This window comes from Lepidothrix coronata, unplaced genomic scaffold (genome assembly GCF_001604755.1).
Source record: "Lepidothrix coronata isolate B3197 unplaced genomic scaffold, Lepidothrix_coronata-1.0 Scaffold19, whole genome shotgun sequence".
In the NCBI taxonomy this organism is placed as follows: domain Eukaryota; kingdom Metazoa; phylum Chordata; class Aves; order Passeriformes; family Pipridae; genus Lepidothrix; species Lepidothrix coronata.
In genome coordinates, this window is record NW_016690199.1 from 4436000 (window position 1) to 4456457 (window position 20458).

The window sequence follows — 20458 nt, forward strand, 5'->3', positions numbered from 1 at the left end:
GGTCTGTTAATACTGAGATCCCATTTACAGTCCAAAGAATTTTGTGTCCAGCATGTAGCAATCTTGATTATATTCCGGTCAGGATGTGGGAAAGATGCTATTAGAAATAAAACAATCAATTCACTTAGGCAGTCCCACAAACATGCTTTATGGCATCTGCCTCCTACTCATTTCAAGTGAGGTTTTATAGTGACACATTGGTGAAGATTAGTACACAACTGCAGGCAGATGCCCATGACTGATTCAATTGTTTGCACTGACACTCACAATTGCTGTAATTGCAACTGAAGTGATACAAGTCGTTGCAAAAAACCAGACCAAGTGAAATCAACATTGTTCCTCAGAGATTTTATTAGTTGTAACCCAGAAATGCACAATCCACTGTTTTTCCTTGGTATGAAATCACCACAGCATTTCCATTTGCTATGCCTGCAATACTGTTAGTGAGCTAACATAAGAATATTCAAAAGGCCTCTTTAAAAACAGAATTTGTACAGGAATGACAATATATTCCAGCGTCACTTGTTTAAAAGAATTTCTTTTCAAAAAAAGTGATTAAAAGATAAAGCAGCAAATAATTTTTAGCAAAACAATGTGATTCTAAATAAAGAACCATTCTAAGCTCTAGCTTGCCTGTATGCCCCAAGCACAGCTACCATTGTTCCTTTCCTCTTTTTCTCCCATTAGGACTTAACACCATGAATGGTTCAAGTCGGTATTTCTGATGATGACTGAACATCTTCTGCAGCCTCTGGAGAAAGAGAAAATGGATGTTTAGAATTAGGCAGTATCCAGAACCTTCCTGAGAACAGATTACCTTGTAGCCTGCCAAGCCAGTTCTCATGCGGTACTGAAGACTTCCTTCAGTCCGCCTACACTACTAGTGGCTCAGTCCAAAGGAATTATGAGGTGATCCATGAAAGAGTTGAGGATTTAACACATTCACTCCCTACTTACAAAAGAAAAGTAATTTTTGCAGACCTATTCCACTGAAAATGGAAGTCCCTTCGCAATATAACTCATATTCTGAAGGTATTTTTGGCATCGTCATCCTGAACACTGGAAGACTTGAGACTGTGATTATATCTAATTCCTCTATATCAGCTGAAACCAAAGAAAACACCAGAACTTCAAAGCAAAGCAAAAAAACTGTGTCCCATGTTCATGTAGCCCGGTACACAGTGAATCAAAAATGCAGTTGTTCCAAGTGCAGTCCCCACTAACATCTCTCAAGTTGGACACAAGATTGGCCAGATAGCCACTCACACAGCAAAACCTTTAACTACATTTTGTGTTAACACATCCCAATATTTAAATTTGGACTAGACTTGCCAATATACTGGAGAAGAGATATCTAAATCAAAAATGTATTGCATCAGAAAGGAGCTCTGAGAAATGGAAGGCGAGTGTTTTAAATGCTTCCAGTTATGGCACAGCACTGGAGAAGGTCAAATACCCAAACAAGGTCCCTTAGAGATATTTGTCAGATCTGATGCTCTGAACACAAGGCACACACCTGCCTCACATGGACACGTCCAGGGAAACACACCTTGGATGAGAGCAGCACAAAAGAGAATCCATGCAGCGAGTCCATGTCAGGGACAACCAGGCAGCTGCATCCAAGATCTGAGCAAGAGGGAGACCATGGCACTGCCCTATCCTGCACTCAGAGCTGTGATCTCCTTGCAGCTGTACTGGGGAAGGGAACGCTCCTGCACTGGGGGCACAGCAGAGATCCAGGCCTGGCATCGTGTCTGGTAAAAGGCATTTCCTCTGTAGTGCAAGCAAGACAGAGGGGCAATTTATTGCAACAGGCCAAAGGGACAACACATTGTTGCCCTCAGTGGTTTTATTTGGTAGTTTTTACATTCCCAACCAAGTTCAGAACCACACTGTGGAATGCACAAAAACACCATTCCAGGTTCAGGCAGGAAGAGGAATAAACATTAGCCCCACTCTACAAGGAAGGATTAAAGTACCCGGAGTCCTATCAGAAACCAAGACAAGGACTGCAGCTGAACCAACATGTCCCAGGGTGAACTAGACAAAATCCCTCTTCATATGTGTGTATGTTGAGCTGAACATTCCAGAACTCCAGTACTTGAGAACTAGATCTTACCTTCTTCAGTGCTTTTGTCTAAGGAAGTCAAGAACCTCCTTCTGTCCTGTAGCCTCTGCCTGTAAGTAGAGATGTGAATTAAGTCTTGCCATCCTGTGCACCAGGACATGCAAATACTTACTTGTGGGAAGTAAGAGTATGTTACCACAAAATAATTAAAATCCAATTTAAATTTTAATTCCTCTGACATTGATGAGAAAAATTCTGGCTCCAACTATTTATTGCTTCACAAGAGCACCAGATTTGAGTTTGTAACAAATTCTAATCCAGTTTATAATCCACAAAGCAACATTTACTTTTCCTAAATGAATATTATCCGACAGTGCACGTTATTACTCACTCAGCTAGCACACCATACGGAGTACAGCACAACTTACTACTTGTAAGGGATTCCTGCCATCATAACCAGTTTGCTCCAGGTCTGCACCAGCTAGGTACCAGGCATACAACCCATCCACATCGCCTGTAGCTGCAAGGCTGGAAAAAGAATAATTAATATTGGTTCTAAATCTTTCCATTTCAGTGAGCTCCTGGATCCTGTCAATTAGCTCAGCAGGCAAATGCTGAACCAGAACAGACTCAACATGGCTGCCAGGGTAGAGAGGTAAGGAACACTATTACAACAGTTTTGAACAGCTGAGCAAGCAACACAGCTTGATGAATCAGTTCCTTAAATTAATAGGGCTGTGCTATAAGTACTTACAACAGGCTAGTTTCACATAGTGGGTGTGACTATGACCAAAGGGGAAAAAAAAGTCATCCAGTTTCATATTTCACAACACAATATTTATCTCGTGAAATGAGTTGGGGGGAGGGCAACAGCTAAATCAAGATACAGCTGAGTAAATGAGAGCACAAGCAGATGGGCCACTAATACACAGGACTTACTTAAAACCACTAAAAAACCCCCTTCACAAGTTTGCATAACTACGTTTGCTATCAGAAGTTATGTGAGCACATTTATGTGATATCATCTGGACAGTAACACAGCTATATGTTTTGAGTTTTACAAGATAATTTGTAAGGTTTAAATGGGCAGCAAGCAAAAAAAAGGCATTTTAAGGATGACCTCTGTCTTCCACATGTAACAAGCAATAGAAAGGATCAAAAAATAAGCAAGTTAAAGTTTTCAGAGGAATATACACCAGGTTATTTCTTCGCACATCTCCTGGTAGACTAATCCATAATACTTAAGGTTCATTTTTAACTTTCATTTTGGTAAAAGGCCTGTACATATGCAAAAGCATGACAGTCTGTACCAAGCCTGCAGACAGCCTGTACTGATGGGAAGGCTGGGAGGGCAACCTTCAGTCTCCTCAGGATAGCAGCATCTGTGAGGCTTCAGACCTCACCTCTGCTGTGAGCTTGCAGATTGTTTCAGCAGAACCATGCTGATAATCATCAAGTGAGGTTGAATCTCATTAAGAGAGGGGGAGCCCTCCCCACCCTTATTAAGTTCAGAGTTTGCTGCCTTAAACAGTGCTCGCTGGGGCTGAAAGGCACTGTGCTGGCATCAGGGATGGAGGTGGTGATGATGGGCTCTTGAGTATAATAACCAAGCCAGGCAGAGCTGGTGAAGAGTGGAGACGGCTCAAAGATGCAAGGGGCAGACAGTCAGGTAAACTCATGGAAGAAACCATGAAAGCAGGGCTGCAACATTCACTTCTCTGCTAGGTTGAAATCACTTCTCTTGTTGATTAAATCTCTTAAGTACCTGGAAATATGTTTTCAGGGGAGTGGAAGCCTCTAATTGCAGCAGTCTGAGGAGAAAGTCAGAGAGAGGCTTTTGCTTGCAGCAGTCCCAGAGGCTGGGCATGAAAAGAGAAAGCAAATAGTCTCTGTGTTCCTCTGTGTAACCCCCCAGATGACCTACAACTGGAGCCTTTGGGGGACAGGGAAGTGGTAGTTGGGTATTAAGAGGTTAACAGTGCTTCAGTCTGCCATCATGAAGGAAAGGATCATTAAATAATTAATGCAAACTGCCATCACAAAAATGGGGCCTCAGAAGCAATAAGGAAACAGAGGAAGGCAAAGGAGGTCTAACAGGAAGCTCAGTGGGAGGTCAGTAAGGAAACTGCAGGAAAGAAATGAGTATTAATAAAGAAAAAGTGTAACCATTAGTAAAGCAAAGAAATTGCTTAGCAGCCACTTCTGGAGCACCTGAATTATCTTAGTTACAAAAACTAGTCTCTTGCTGTTAACACTGTAAAGTCACAGATTAAGGAACTAACAAAAAACAAACAAAGAGCCTAACTAGAGAGTTACAAGCATCACCAACACTGGACAGAAAAGCCCTGTATTTGCCAAACAGAATCTCATCATTCAGTCACATACAAAGTGGAAACCACTTTGGGCAAAGACCAGCACTTTCAGAAGTATTACCAATCTACATATCGAGGGCAATTCAGCTATCACCAGTGTAAGCAACAAACAAGGACTGCTGCACTCACTTGAAAATTAACTGCCTAATAGCACCTGTTCAGAAAGAGCAATTTAACCCCCACTGCCATAGGTCAAACCTGTGAAGTGGTCTCCTTCCATGACATTAGAGCACTCCAAATACACAGAAGTATCTTCAATTTTGCAGCAGCCATTTACTGATCAAGTGAGAACTGTATTCTACGTGACCCAGAGAACATAAGGTGATGTAGCTTGAGAGAAAATTTAGATACCGCTCTAAATAGAAGATACCTACTATTTACCAAATTGATAATCACCACAAAACATTTTCTCCAGTTCCAGATTTCCATAGTTGAGGCATACACATCTGTACTTCCTTTACACACTGTAAATGTACTTCATATACTCAAATATATACAGAGGACTTCTCAATTTACACTATAGGCACCATTCCAACTACAAATGCAACCTCTAAGCAGCAAGTCCATCACTTTTATATCATGAAATGGACTAAAGATAGCTTCAATATACACTTACCAGGATGTTTAAAACCTGCTTAGTGATAAAGAACTACCTAACACATTTTACTAAACTGACTGATACTTTTTACAGCAGATAATCCTAGGCATGCTGCCTTATCAATACTCCTGCAGTCAGAAAAGAAATTATTATGTATCCATATCACAATTTCAGCAGGGCTAATGTAGCCATGATGATGACAGAGCTAAGATATCAAGAACAGTGACAGTGCAATTATGCTCTCTGATTCTGTGTCTCTCACCCCACCAGCATCAAGCTGCAGTTTAACGCGTGCTCTGTTACTGCCAAGGTACCAGGAGTGAAGCTGGTCAGGTCTCAGAGGGTTTATAAGGACAAGGGCCAATGCAGTTCTAGATTTGGGAAGTAATAAATACTGTGAAATGACACCTTGGGGTTCCCTCCTGCCTCCTCAGGTACTAGGATTTCATCTTTCCCAGGGACACAAAGCTGTGCTTTTTCAGCAATGCCAGCAATTCTCCTTTTTCAGTGTCCATATAAAGTGATCAGGAAAGACTTCCTTTTTTTCAGGTGTATCATCACCCTGGCAGAAGAGAGAATCTTTTATCTACTACTTTTTTTTTTTTTTAAAGACGAAAATCCTAAAAAAAAAGTTAAAAGTCCAGTGCAAAGAGTGTCTTGCATCCTGAACTAATTTGTGAGTGCTGCTCTTAGCTAGTGTCTCCACATCTATCCCAGCTGAGACAGACAGACTTCTTTGAAAGACAGCAGGCAGGAAGCTTGGTCCTAATTCCTGCTGAGACATATTTATCCTTCCTTCTCCAGCCTTACCCCTCAAGTCTGTGTCAAATTGAAGAAGTATCTTATTCTGAAAGGTGCTGATTTTGAAAGGCTGCATCCTTGTATATAATATCATTTTATGAAATCTGAGAATATGAAAGAAAAAGCTGGTTTGGCTTTATGCCCTTGTATTTTGTAAACTACAGATTTAAACAGAGTATCTCAATTCTATACAAATTTTTTTCCTTTAAAAAACCAAACACAAATCAACTGTTTACCAACTCCAGAACTCCACAAGCTTTCAGAATAAGCCTGAGTGTTCCAATTTATGTCATCATGGTTTGGGTTTGCAGACAGATGACAATACTACTGCAATATGAGAAGATATTCTGACATTTTTAACAGATTACTAACATTGAGATCTCATTTCAAAACAAAGCCATGAACCAGATACCAAACATCAACAAAGTGATTCCAAAGCCAGACTACCACCCCTCACTTAAAAAAAGACACCAGCAAATGAAACCATGGAAGATTTAATAACTAGATCATATTGGCTGCATCTATGTACATCTCCACTTCCTACACAAGAGTTCCCACTGATACTGTCCAACTCTCAGTTCTGGCTGGTACTCCTTTCCCTCTCAAACATCACCAATGCCAAAGGAACACATTTATTTTTATCTCCATAATCTTCCAACTGAACTATTCTATTCTATTATAAAATCATGAGTCTAAACAGAAGAGAGCTGAGGAGACGGTATTAGAACACAAAAATCACTGTTCATGGTCTTTTTTGAAAGTCAGTTTGTTCGAGGATTGCTAAGTAGCAAAGGGGAAAAACATGTTTATAGTTTCTGCTTCAGACAGAACTGTAAGGAGAAAAAGTTAAGTTAGCTAAGTGTAGGAACCAAGAGCTTATCAGAGAACAAGCAGCTTTTTCCTCCTAAGCCCCAAGAAGTTGAAATCCTGCCTTGGTGACAAATTCAGGTTGGTAAAAATGCAGCTTAAGGCACATTACAAGACAGATGAGATGTAGAAAAATAGTTCAAATCAGACAAAGGGGAGATGTTATAAATAGCTTGTTCTTTAACTAGCTTGACCAGGTGAACATGTTGACTGCCATGAAGGTGCCAGTGCCTGCAAAGAAAGGGCGTAAAAGGAGGAGGTAAGAAGCAGGAGAGAGAAGTGAGCCCAAGCATGCTGGAGAAATGAGTGTATCAGTAAGGTCATCTGAGGATATTGCAGAAGAAGTACCAGAGACATTTTGTCAAGAGGACAAACACCAGTACCTCAGATTTAATAACTTTTAGGCATCTAAATAACGCTCTGTGGAAAAAGTCCACTTTGGTGGAAGTGACTGTGCCAGGCCCTCTAAAACAGCAAGAGCAAAGGAAGCACTTAAGCTCTGCAGAAGCAGTGCAGGGAAGAGACACTGTTCACAGACTGTCTCTAAGCCTGACCACTGCCTGGCTGTGCTCCTGGTACAGGCCACGTGGTGATGCCTGTCCATGGACACACCTCTGGCCACGGCCACCACTCCAGAGAGTGGGAGAGAGCCACAGCCCCAGTTCCTGACCCACACCAATGTGGGAGCCTCTTCCCCTTTCATCCCGAGTATGGCACTCTGTGCTGAGTCCTCAGTCAGCCTCTGCACATCTGCACTCCCACCCCCTGTTTGGAAGATTTACATTGTTTTATACTAAAATTACAAACACCAATGCAAGTTCAAAAATATCTGAACTGTTGATTATCAAAATGTCAGCTTTGAACAACAGGAGACTGTGCAATACAGATGCAGGTGGTACAATGTTCCCTAAAAAGCTGTAACAAACTGCATCAGAACCACATTTTGTTTAAAACATCCTCTTTCTCTTTCCTTTTTTTTTTTTCTTTTGGGATATATTACTGACAGGTCAGCTAGCCAAACTGGTTCTGCATGTGGCACCAGGGCTAAGTAAGGGGCCAATTTATTTGCAGAGGAATGTCATTCCCTAAACCACTCCTCTCGCCTTTTGGCAGATGGAAACTACACAAACCAAGGGTTTAGTTCTGTCCTATCACTTGCAGTGCCCTGGGAAGTGCATATTTTAACTTCCTGGTAAAAGCCCTATTACCCAGTCTCCTCTGAGCATGTTATGACAATGGAAACACTCCAGCTAGTGTTTCTTAATTCTAGAATTACTCAAAGGATAGAGTCCAGTCTCTACACAGAATGCACATAAGCTTCACTTTGACCTTGTTTTGTAGACATTATACAGCCCTGGCTGGTCCCTGCAAATTTCATGGTTTCCTGCCAAGTCCTGATTCAAAGGCCAGTACTTAGGTGGTTTTTTGTTTGTTTTTCAAAAATAGAAAGAAGAAATGAAGTAAAAACTGTATTTTAGGAAATACATGAAAGTTTCTCGTGATTTTCAGAGTAATTTGTAATTCAGGACAAGTACTGGAAAAAATTAAATCTAATATCTATTTGGTTTCATAATACATATCCACATTGTTATGTATTAAAAGCAACTTTAACAGAGAATTATATCCTCCTAAACTCAAATATAGTGACACTGAGCAGTTGTTCACAAGTTTTGGGATTAAATCTATCTGTCCATTTGATTTAGTTATTTTTAAGAACATTACTATATACTAGTTAGAATAGAAGACACTTCCATATAACTGAAAAGTGGATTTTAAGACAATAAAAATGACACACAATGTGCAGCTCTATTTTTAAATAGAGATGTTATTAAGTCACATCTCGAACAGCTTCTTTCTCACCCTTCCTCAGTAAAACACCTTGGAAAAAAATGGGGTGTATGTGCTTCCAGGTCACTGATCTCCACAATACCGTCTACTTTGGAGGTCTCTTGAGTTACTGGTGCTTTGACATAGAGTTGATTCTTAATTTCATCACTTCACTTGTTTCCTTATTATTTGTCTAGCATCGAAATAGCCACTCATGTGCCAGGGACCCAAGTGCTTTTCCAAAGTTCTTCATTCTGGAGTCTTTTCTGAAAAACCATCCCCCTCCATCCCAATTTTAGGGCCACCTCACCTTGTATCACATTTACCTGCAGAGTATTGTTCCAGTATTCTCCAAGTCCTGGCTTGAAAGGTGCGCTCCCGTTTCCCGTAACAAATTAATCACTTGTATGTGCCTTTATGAGAGGAATAGAAAAAACAGAGAGAGTGTCTTGACCTGTAGGTTTTTTCCCCTAAATCCAGCATTGTCATATACACAAAGAGTCCAGTGAAAGTTCTTATATCAGATTTCCCACAATCACAGAATCAATGAATCTTCTCCAAGGTGACAGATGTCACAGAGATGTAAACAGAGCTGCCCTCCCTTTAAAAAATTCATTCATATACTAAGCTCAAGGAAGTGTTAAGTTCAGCTCTGAAAAGGAAATGGATGCATACTCTCCTCTTCCAAGAATTCTTAGTATCTTCACCTTAGTGCTAGCTTAAATTAACAGCAGAAATATTAGTGATTGAAATACATGCAAACAGTGAGATTACTTATTACATAGCATTGTTCCTGTATTTTAAAGAATGCAATGGCCATATATATCAGTCTTAAATATAAGGTGTTTCTTGCAGATAAGCAGTGAATCTTTAGGTTAATGGGGAAGCTAATCAGGTTTTTAGGGCTTCAAAATGATGGTAAGTATTCTTATGAACTGCCATCAAAAGCACACCTGTTCCTAACCCCCTCTTCCCAATGCCTTTATTATTTATTTCTACCTGGAGATTTTAGGAGGTCTTCATTGTCCTTTCCTTTGAAATAAAGGGACAAATAGCCAACACCTACACCTTAGTAAGATGTTTGAGAAACTCTATGGGAAAGGCTGCTCTCCAAAACTACTGTTGTGGGTAGAAAATAACATAACAGATGCAAAAATGTGTAAAAATACGTTTTTCATAAGTAACCTAGTGAAAGGTTTAGAGCTAGGTTTGAAAAGGAGGTGACAGAGTGCTCCTCTGCTAAACAACTGATCTAGTTTATAAATCAAAGCACAGGTTTTTTTCTCCAGAAAGAGCATGATGACCCAGTAGATCAGGAATAGTTTCACAGTTCCTATTTTAAGTAAGTTGCTATACTATAATACTTCAAAACAAAGAGGTAGGCTTATCATTTAATAGGAAATATATGAGCTTTTCCAACCCATTAGCTAAAAGCTCATCTGTAGTAATTAAAAATAAAAAATAAGCTCAGATACACTTTCTGCTTAATTACTTGCATTTTCTTGGTGATAGCCATGGGCCTTTTTATTCCATTAATTTCAACTGGATTAAACTGCTTATCTAATCCCTTTGCCTCCTTTTAGGAAACTGAATCTTCAGTCAGAAGCTACATTACAGTTATCCATATAAAGCCTATGTAAGTTTGTATGTTTCACATAAAATCTTTAATTTGCAAAGTAGCCAAAGAACTGTACAAATGCTCTAAGAATCATTTTGGTGTTCCAAACACAGGTTATTGAACCTAGCAGACCAATTTTTTTTAAAAATTGTGCTTTGTTTCAATTGACAGCCAAAAAAAAAAAATATCTTCCTTTGTCTCATAGCAAAGCGTTGCTGGAACAGCACATGCTTCAAGTTTGTTCAGTTATCTAAAATATTTTCTCAGGTGGGTCCCTTACGACGTGGCTAGTCATCCACAAGCATCTCCTTGAGCCAGCAAATAATGGCGTGGTTTCCTATTTTTCAATCTGTGGTGTAGAATGAATTCTACAAGTACGAGTTTTTTAATTCTCAGTCTTAAGCAAAACAGTAATCAGCTGAAATGAAATTTGACCTAAAATAGATTAAAAGTAGAACAGTTCCCTCAAGCTCTCATTGGGTACTGAACTGAACATGGGGAGTGTCTGTTTACTCTCCAACAACTGCCCTGAAGTATTCCTCATTTCCCACCTTATACGAGAAATCGAAGCATGAAACAAGCACTTTTTAAAATCAAAGCTGTGCTATGGGACAGCACTAAAAGATAAAAGGCAGCAAAGCATGTAATGTTGTGTGGTATCCTCCCTCAGTGTGCTTCCCCTGTGTGGTTCTGTATCTCTGGATTCCAGCAAAAAGCCAGGTTTTCTCTTCCTGTTGTAACTGTTTACTCCTCATTGGTAGCAAAATTCCCTCCAGAAAGCACTTCAAGTCCCACTTACGCCACACAGCCATTACTACTCTGAGGGGAACTCTATAAATCTTTGGTACAGGCAGATTTGGAAGCATTTATCCTGCTTATTTAATTCAGCAAACTTAAATGAGAAAAAAAAAAAGTGGCTTGAAATAAAATAAATCTTTAAGCATTGAAACTAACAGTGTTAACTAACAATAAATGCTTACAATAAAGCATTTCTAAATAGAAATACAATGTCCCAATGACTGGGAGTTATTCAAAATCACGTTTCTTGCTACAGTGGGAAGAAGAGGAAGTGTTGTGAGCTACTGCTTGTTAGAGAAAGGGTAAGGGAGAGGAAGAATAGGGACAAATAGTAAAGCACAACTTAAAAGTGTTAAATTTAGTACTGTGACTATGAAGTGCAGATCTGTCCAAGAAAGCAAACAGACCACCTCTCACATTCCCATCGCTCAACATGAAAACTATGCAGGAGGTGAGCTGCACTACAGCTTGTTCCTACTTGCACCCAAACGCTATCTACATTCTGAAGGAACTTAAGCCCTAACCAGAGCACCACTTCTGCTGTCTTGTACCTACCACAAGGGCATTATTCATATTTCAAGAGGCTGGCTGTGAATTTTCTGATACTGTTATGTCTTGGGCACATGAGAGGTATTTGTCTTTAGAAATTGTTTCTTTAAGTGCTGCTCTCCTGTGGCATTACAAAAGCCTCACAAGGGTCACAGTTTAGCTGATCTGAAGTTCAGGTCGTGTCATGAGCCATGAACTTCTTGGGAACGGTTCAAATGCAATTCCTGTTCTAAGGTGACAGCACAAAACCAAGAGCAGAGGAACTGCTGGACAATGAAAGGTCAAGGTGTAGAGAGAAGGCCAACATCACGACCTGGTACACGGCTGCATGTCCCACTTTAGCCCCACCTGATAAGCATTGTCATCTGTGAGCTGTCCCTGAGTCTCCCTTTTCTTAGGCTGCCCTATTACCAAAGCATGGTCAGACACAGCTATAGAAACAATGCTATTCTGCATATGTTACTTAAGTTAGCCTTTTGATAATACTATCACTGTTATTCATCCCTCTCTGAAGGAAAAAAACAAATAGAGAGAAGGCATTTCTAGTGTCTCCTCTCTGCTAGGTTCCATTATTGATAACACTGGGCATAAAAACTCAAATGGATACTAGTATTTTAATGTATTAATAGCAAAACATATGATTTGGTGCAGTCTTCAACACTCAGCGCTATGAGCAAAGTCTGAGTTCCAGATAAAGACCTCTGAACTCTTCCCAGTTCATGAGGGCTCCGGACTCACAGCAATCAAGGTTCTGCACCGTACGTATCATCTCAGGCCTTCACCTGGCAGACACGAACTGAAGTGAATCGACTTCAAAAGGGATGAATCATCCATGTGAAATTAACACACATGTACGAGTTTGTAGGATTGGGGCCTTAGGGTGCACACCTTCCACCAACTCTCTTTAAAGAAATGCAGGTGTAATGTGTATCCAAACTTGACTGGCTTCATTCTTTTTCATGCTTGCTCCCCTAGCAAGCGGAATGGTTATGGCAGGATCAGCTTAATTTCACTTTTCTACATGGTATCAGTGGGAATTTTATGCTCAAACACTGTAAGGAGAGGCTTCAGTGTACTTCTGGAGTCAGCGGTGGTTAGGTTTTCACTCTTCACTTAGATTTCCTGAAGTAATGTAAATGTAACCTTGCAAAATATCAAGTATTTAAATTCATATTTACGTGGGAGGTAATTTTACTGCCTCTCATCTGATGTTCTCACAGCACTATATGAGCAACTCCCCATTTTCAACCTTTTACCACTGCTCTACAAGTAAATGGAAGTGCTTTTACTACTCAAAATATACACAATTTTTATTCAAGACATTTTCCTGCTTAGAGAGTTTCTGTTATTAAAAAAATATTATTCTATTGTTTTGAAAATGAATTATCCCTTGAGGGTGCTGTAAGAAATTAAAGGAATTCCACTTATTTTGATATGTCAAGCAACTGGCCTAAATTAACAGTGGTCTGTTTAGCTTCATGCCTAAAGTGAATAAGACTACAAGCAAATTGCAGAGTTACAAATGAAAAAGCGGGAATGCAGTAGTTTATTTCTTATTTAGAAAGAAACAAAGAAAGAGTCACTTAAAGTCAAAAAATTTAAGAGACTGTCATAGAAGTAGATCAAGTTGTTGGTCTATCAGCTGACAGTGCTATGTTAAGAAGCTTTTAAGAAGACACATAACTCCTCATCATTACAAATCATTAAGTGGAAAAGAGAAATCAGTCATCTTTATATAGGTTTGCATGCTGGTTAAAAGGCAAGCCACTGACAAATGTAACATAAAAGACTCGAAGAAAGCTATTTTTAAGATGAGTGGATACTGTATTGCAGTTAAATGCCAATTAAACAAATATTAATTCTCAGAAAATGGGATTAAGCTGATGCAATATTCAGTAAAATTGAGAAAGTTACAATATTAAACAGTTTAAAGCATTGACTACTCATTAACATCAGTTTTCCCCCTTCCCTCCCTGCCACTTTGTATGCTGCATCGGGATAATCTCTTCACTTTCAACTTACAACTGTTTAATAAATGGAATTTAAATATTTCTGTAGCAGAAATCTTTTTAGTGGGTATCTAATTACACACATATACAGCTGTTTGCTCTTTAGCATGCTCCTTTATATGCTTACCAGTGTGAAATGCAGTGTGAGTACACAGCAGATCATAAATACGCATTTATGAGATTAGTTCTAAGTCAACTCTTCCTCTCATTCCAACAATAGAAACAAAAAGAGAAACTGAAAATGGTTATGGTGCAGTTTCCTTTTACAATTCCCTGTATCAAAACGGGTGTGCAGTTTTAAAGAGCTTAAGAGTCATAGTAGGAGTCTAATATAGGAGTGGCAATGCTAAGGAATCCAAACAACAAGCTCATGTGAAATTCCTCAGGCGGTAGATGGGTGTGGTAAAAAAAGTAGGTGCCTGATTTGCAGGAACATCTAATAGTATCTAATGCTTTAGCATTTTCTCACATTGGACCAGAGCCACCTCTGTTCAGCTGCGAGGTTATTTGTTTGATTTGCTGTTGGGCTTGTTTTCGCTTTAAGACTTTAAGGGTTTTCCAGTGAAGGGCTTATATATTCATGAGGTAAAGCAACAGCTACAAAGCCATAAGGGACCATGCAGTAGGTATGGCAATAGCACAGCGTGGCCATTCAGGACTTCAACTCCCACATTAATAGAGTTTGTTGAGTTTTCTACATCTGGTCTTCGAAACAGAAGAAGCCTTCGAGTTATTCCTGCAGCCAATGGTAATCCCACACTGTCAGACCTCCCAGGGAGCTAACTCCAGCTTGACAAACCAGGTGAACCTGTCAACATTAGAAAGCTGTAGGAATATTTGGGGACAGTCATCCACAAAGACCACGAAAATTCAACCATTTCAAGCTCCTGTACAGAAAAAAATGGCTTCTCATCTGCTACAATACAAACTGAATATGAGATAAGGAGCTGAAAGTGGATCAAAGAAACAGGGAGAGATTATTTTATGCAGCTTCTAACACGTTAGGAGACCAATGGCTCCATGAATCCCCAGGCTATACAAACTAAGTGTTTTAAAATTAAATTTTGATTACTGATAACTATTAGACTCTGTGCTATGGCCATTCCTTAGGACTATACAATGTGGAAGAGGCCAGTAAATTGCAAATCCATGGCTACCATTCCAGAACTGCTGACATTCATAACAGCAGGAAGAGGAAATCCACAAAGCAGGCAGGGCCATGCAGCCATCCCATATAATTATGAGTGGGCGGAAGGGAAAAAAATCAGAAAACCAGTCATCCAGCAGGAGAGTCAGGAAAGCACTGGTGGAAGGGAAAGATTAAAACATGTCAACCTACCGGTATACTTTGTGCCAATTGAAACAGTCTGGTCTTGATGAGAAAGGGAAGGGCAGAAAGAAAACAGACAGCCCATGGTCCTGCACTCTCACTTCTGACAGTCAAAAGGAGTGATCAGTTTGGCTGTGTTTTATAAGGAAGCCTCAGAATAAAGAGTGGAGCCCTGAAATTATGGACAAAGTCTTGGCAGGAGGACAGCAATAGGTTACTTTATGCTAAAATTCTGCATGCATACCAAGTTGTTTGCTTTCATTTCATATTATTTTTTAATTTTTTTTCATTTAGGCTAGTCACATCCTTTGAAACAAAGCTGGTATGTGTTAACTGCTGTAATTTACACTTGACTGCTGAGACAAAACAAGACCAAAACGCAGGGATGGACTTGAAATCTAAAATTATAAAAGGTCTATAAACTTTACATAGAGTAGTATATAAATTGTTACCTGAACTTGATCGCATTCATCAGTGGGGTAGATCCATATCTGTCTCTAGCATAAACAGTCGCACCAGACATCAACAAATACTCAACTAGTGGTAAATGCCCTTCAGAGGCTGCAATATGAAGTGGAGTTCGGCCATCATAGTCTCCACAGCTCAAGTTTCCACCCTACAAAAGGACATATCCTTCATATGCTAAAAAGATAATGGCTGCACATTAAGTTGTTGCATACGTCACACAGTAGGTGCATACTTCACATTTTAATTCTGCCACCAAATTGCTTGTCAATCTTGTAGGATTGTTTCAGTGCCAATAAGGATATTTATTTCACCTTCTGCATGTTTTCTCCCTCAGATATGCTCTTTATTTCAGCATACCATACAGCAGCTTTGTGCCTGTAGACTGCTAATCTTACTTGTCTTAGTTTATTCTTAATTTCAAGATATATTTATCCTTTCTTGAGGCCCATTACCAAAGTCTCAAGAGTAGGGTAAACCAAGGCAAAGAGGGGAAAAAAATGAGAAGACAGGGAAATGCCTGTTTCTTTTTTCAGGTATAAGCGAAGTTAGAGTTATGGGGAGAGCCAGAAATCCTGAATTAACACTGCACTGTGTTTTGCTTAAATATAGTTTTCAAGTTCTTTTTTTTAATCATGACAGATTTACATCCAGAAGCTGGATATGAATATGTATAAAGAAAGTTAAGCAAAAAGAAAGCAGCACAAACCATTTTAAAATGTTCCAAAGTTAGCAGATAAGAACTTGCATTTTAATCTACCTGTATTTTCACAGTTCAAAAGAAAATATAAACAGCTGAAAAACAGAGAGGGGAAAGAACATACCAGTCTTGAAAGGCAAAGACCTTGTAATAGTCAAAGCACCTTGACTGTAAGACCAATTCCAGTGAGCATAGCTTCCTCCCATCAGTTACAGCTCTATTTAAAAATTAATGTTTTGTACAAACTGTTAATTTTACATTACCATTTCTGCTATGGCTCTTAGTGCGTCTATGTCACCCAGTTTAGCTGCAGCACAAGCCAAAGGTGGAATTAATGCATCTCTTACGGCTTCTAACTCCTGAGAAACAAATAAAATTAAACATTTAATATCAGCTTTGCCTCTAATGGGATTGATATCCAAGTGATAAAAACACCACCCTTGCTTTCATGTAAAGTTTCCAAATTAGTCACTTGGATATTTAAAAATGGTAGCATTTAGTTCTTGGAAGGAAAGAGGTCTCATGTTTATTTTACATTTTGTCAGTCTCACATCCATAAGATTTATATTCCTCCCAGGCAACACTACAGCTACCTGATATCTATATATACCATTTAGGGTGCACACACTATTACCATCTCTCTACTGCCGTAGCTACTCATCAATACAGTAAGAGAAACAGCGCTGGTGGGAGTTGGAAAAGACCATATAGTCCAGCCTCCTCAAGACTGATCAACTTTATTCATGTGATTCCTCAGACACCTGTGTATCCTGTTAACCCTCGAGGCCCCCTGAATATCCTCCCATTTCTCATGCTCTCTAAAGAAGAACCATACATTAGTTAATAAATCCCATCTTCCTTGAAACCAAGTCAAGAGAAAATCGAGCATCTGAACAACCAATATTATCTTTTCTAATTTTCCAGTTGAGAAGGACTAATAGTAAACATCACAGGTGTCTCTACACTTTTGTAATGCTTCCTTAGCCTTCTATGATTGCATGTACAATTAAGCTGGTTTACCCATTATTATTTGGATTGCTCCAAACTGTCAATACATTTGACCACAAAAATACAAAGCACTTCTTCATATCATTGATACTCTGAATTACAGCATCTGTCTGAGGCTTGTTAGTGCAACCAGCCAGTCAAGAAAATAAACCCAAGATGGGGCTACAAAGAGGAAGTTAATATGTTTTTAATTAAAAACATTTTGGTGTCATTGTGTCCTTTCTCCCCAGCCCAACTGGTTATCTGGGACACTTAGAACTAAAAAAAAATAATATAAAACCTACAGTATTCCATTTTTCTTTCAGCTTTGCTGTTCATCTTTAATCTAGGTTCATTTAACTGAGTTTGCAGCTTTACATGATATTAATTCTAAATATTTAAGTGTATATACCTCCTTGCTGCTGATACTTAAAGATTTGGCAATCACTTGTATAAACTTGCTATCTCTCAGAGAGATCTTGGCTCCTGTGGGTACAACAGTCATTTCTCCTCTTAGATTCTCACTCAGCATCTGAAAAGCAAGCAATCAAACCCTTTGTTAGCAGAGGAAAAATATGGTGGTAGTCTAATAAAAAACTTTACTATCAAGTTAGAAAATTGTTTGGAGGAATTATGGAAACTAATTAAATGCAGACAAAAGATTAAAGAAATAGTTACTGTCCCATGAAGATTGCACGTTTAAAAAGACAAAGGAGGGCAAGAGACAGGGAAATAAAGCTTTCTTCCAAAGCAAAGAAACTAAAATAAGCACATAACAAAACACCCCCATTTTCAGAGTAAGCAGACAAAAGTTCCCTAGTGGGGTAAGATGCAGCCTACTTAAAAACACAAAGATAGTGAGTAATGAGCAGAGTTAGGCTTAAGACCAGAATATTCTGAAATGCTGCCTTTTGCCAGCATTCACAAACCTCAGGACTCCTACACAGACTGTCTACACAGGCCTCAAAACAAAGCCCAGTGCTGCCTGTAGACAATCATGGATTTCCATGGGTTTTCAAACGGCTCCATTATCCCTGATTTTGTTAAAATTTGGCCATAGATCCAGCTTTGAATGCAGAGGGTTTACAGTAGTACTAGTCATTCAGTATGCAAACAGGCATGTAACAGTTTGCAGGATGGGTAACTTGGGAAAAAACTCCAAATCAAAATGTAAAAAGGTCAGCCAATTCATGTGTAGAAAGTACTTGAATGGGGCAATAAAGAAATGAAAATACTCCAAAAGACAGATTCTGGGAAATCTGGAGAACACAGATAGAAGGCAGTTATTAAGAAAAAGCAACTGGTTTCCTCAATTCTGACAATTTTACATACTGGCACTCTTTCACAAAAGGTTGCTGATGCAGCTATAAAGCCCATAGTTATTTCAATTAGAATTTTAAAAAGCAGGATTGTGAAAGTTTGAAAGAAACAGATGTGATGTTGGAAGGAGGAATGCCCCAGGTTTACTTGTGTCTAGGCATGCCCTTTATTAAAAAAAAAACCTCCAAGAGCTGACAACACCATAGCTGTCTGCTGGAAGAGTCCCATATGCATGTAACTCAGAGGATACCAACAGCTTTGGCACACTTTTAGAATCTGACAGGTTGAGATCATTGCTTTACACAGGTAACCTTAGCAATTGGCACCTGTGCTAAATGCACCCAGTGCAAAGCCCTGCGTGCCTTAGTCCTCCCAGCTCTTCACACATTTGTATGTGTCTGGGGGCACATTCCTTGCTTCTTCATGTTGAAAGAGAATCCTAAAATAACCAGGCCAGCTTCAGGAGAGCTTCTGTCTCTTGGGAGACTATTGTTTGGTGATATGTTTAGCTGAAGATATTGCCACAGACAACATGTTTTCAGGCTTTTTTCTCCTGGTCTTTACCACTCATTCCTGCCCAGGCAATGCAGCATGCTGCTCCCCCAGTTGTGCCAACACAATCGTTTCTGGGTCTGTACAATGAGTGAAATGAGGAAACTGATCCTGCATAACTCAAAGGAATTACAAAGTAATTTTGTTTTTTAAACCATATAAAGGAGGTCCAGCACATCATCACACAAAAACTGTGTAGTACATTCCAAAGGGCAGCACATGAAGATGTAGAAGTACCTTGTGCCAGTGGTACCTAAAACATCATCAAATCCTCACCTGACTATTCAGCTGTCTCACCTTGGCAAACTGGATTTCAAATGAAGTTTTAACTCACACACCTAGGCAGGAAGCCAGCTGGGAAGGTTTCTCCTGTCCCAGGTCAAATAATCGTCTGTGCAAGAAGATTAAAGTTTGCATTTAAAAAAAACCCCAAGCGGGTGCACGTATGTTCCAGGATCAGTGTGTGTGCCAAAGGGGCACCAGTGAAGAGTTGGGGTTTCTAAAGTGTGTATGTGCAAACACATGCAAGAACACTGCTCTTCACACAGCACTGTCTCGCCTGCCAAGCATGTTCTTGCACAGGGTATGTTCCTGACATCCTCACTGAAGACACACATAACTCCTCCCATTTTTCAGAGCCAGGGCTTCAGCAAACAGTTGAAAGCTCCGAGGCTGAAATTGTTTCTAAGCACGGTAGGTGGTACTTCCAGCCACCACACTCATGATCACAGGTATACAAATATGTTTGTCTAAACAGCTGCTACTGGCTGGAAGATATGGAGCATGAAATAATGATCAAATTTGTTTCAGTTTCAATAAAAACAAAGCACCATGGGGAGATACACATGTGCATGCAGTGTTAAGTCTGGAGAGTGACTCATCATAATGTCAGCTCCCAAAGTGTCAGGATTATGATTTCACTGCATACAAGCATAGAAACTCAGGCATTCCTGCAGCCTGCTGCTTCCTTATCTAATTCATAGCTGATGTTCCTTGTATAAAAAGAACATGATAAATAGTTGTATAATTGCAGAAAAAAGCCTTGATTAAGCAACCAGTGAACAGAAAGAATATTGTTAAAGAGGTTCTGATTTTAAAAGCAGCTGGTCCTTTTAATAATCCTCTACTTTTTCTGTATTATAAAGCATATCTCCTCTTAGAGAAATAAAATCTAATACTCTTATGACTAATGCTGTAAAGGAAGAGGCTGTAGGCAATATTTATTTTCAGAATTAGCTGTGTGTGAATGAGTCTGGGATGAAATCTTTACCACACTAAGATCAGTGACGAGATCTTTGCTGACTTCGGAAGGGATGAGATTCTGTCTCCCATATGAATTTCCACATAGAGTGTTCAGTACAGAAAATATCCAAGCTAGACTACTATCATTTAATGGCATTTTTATGGCTCGGTCATGGTCTTCACCTGACTTATGCTGAGAATTTTTTTCTCTCCAAATCTACAAATCTTTATTTGTCTAATAGTATTTTCTGTAAGAAAAGAAAACCACGGGGTGTTCCAATTATGGCTCTGTAAACAATTGCTTTTAAATGCAAGAGAGAAGCTCAAGGCATGAAGCTAAGCAGAAGCTAGCACA

The 20458-nt window shown here is 39.4% G+C and overlaps 1 protein-coding gene across 1 annotated transcript in view; it reads right to left on the reverse strand.

Moving 5' to 3' along the window:
- Positions 1–322: 322 nt before the first annotated feature.
- The window catches only part of ASPG (asparaginase), a 47306-nt gene continuing 27170 nt past the window's right edge, over positions 323–20458 (reverse strand). The window contains exons 9-15 of the mRNA XM_017807420.1: positions 17402–17527; positions 16266–16361; positions 15290–15453; positions 8860–8946; positions 2497–2596; positions 2120–2178; positions 323–751 (exon numbers count right to left, since the gene is read on the reverse strand). Of these exons, the coding sequence (XP_017662909.1) occupies positions 2125–2178; positions 2497–2596; positions 8860–8946; positions 15290–15453; positions 16266–16361; positions 17402–17527 (627 nt within the window). The 3' untranslated portion in view covers positions 323–751; positions 2120–2124. The remainder of the gene's footprint in view (positions 752–2119; positions 2179–2496; positions 2597–8859; positions 8947–15289; positions 15454–16265; positions 16362–17401; positions 17528–20458) is intronic.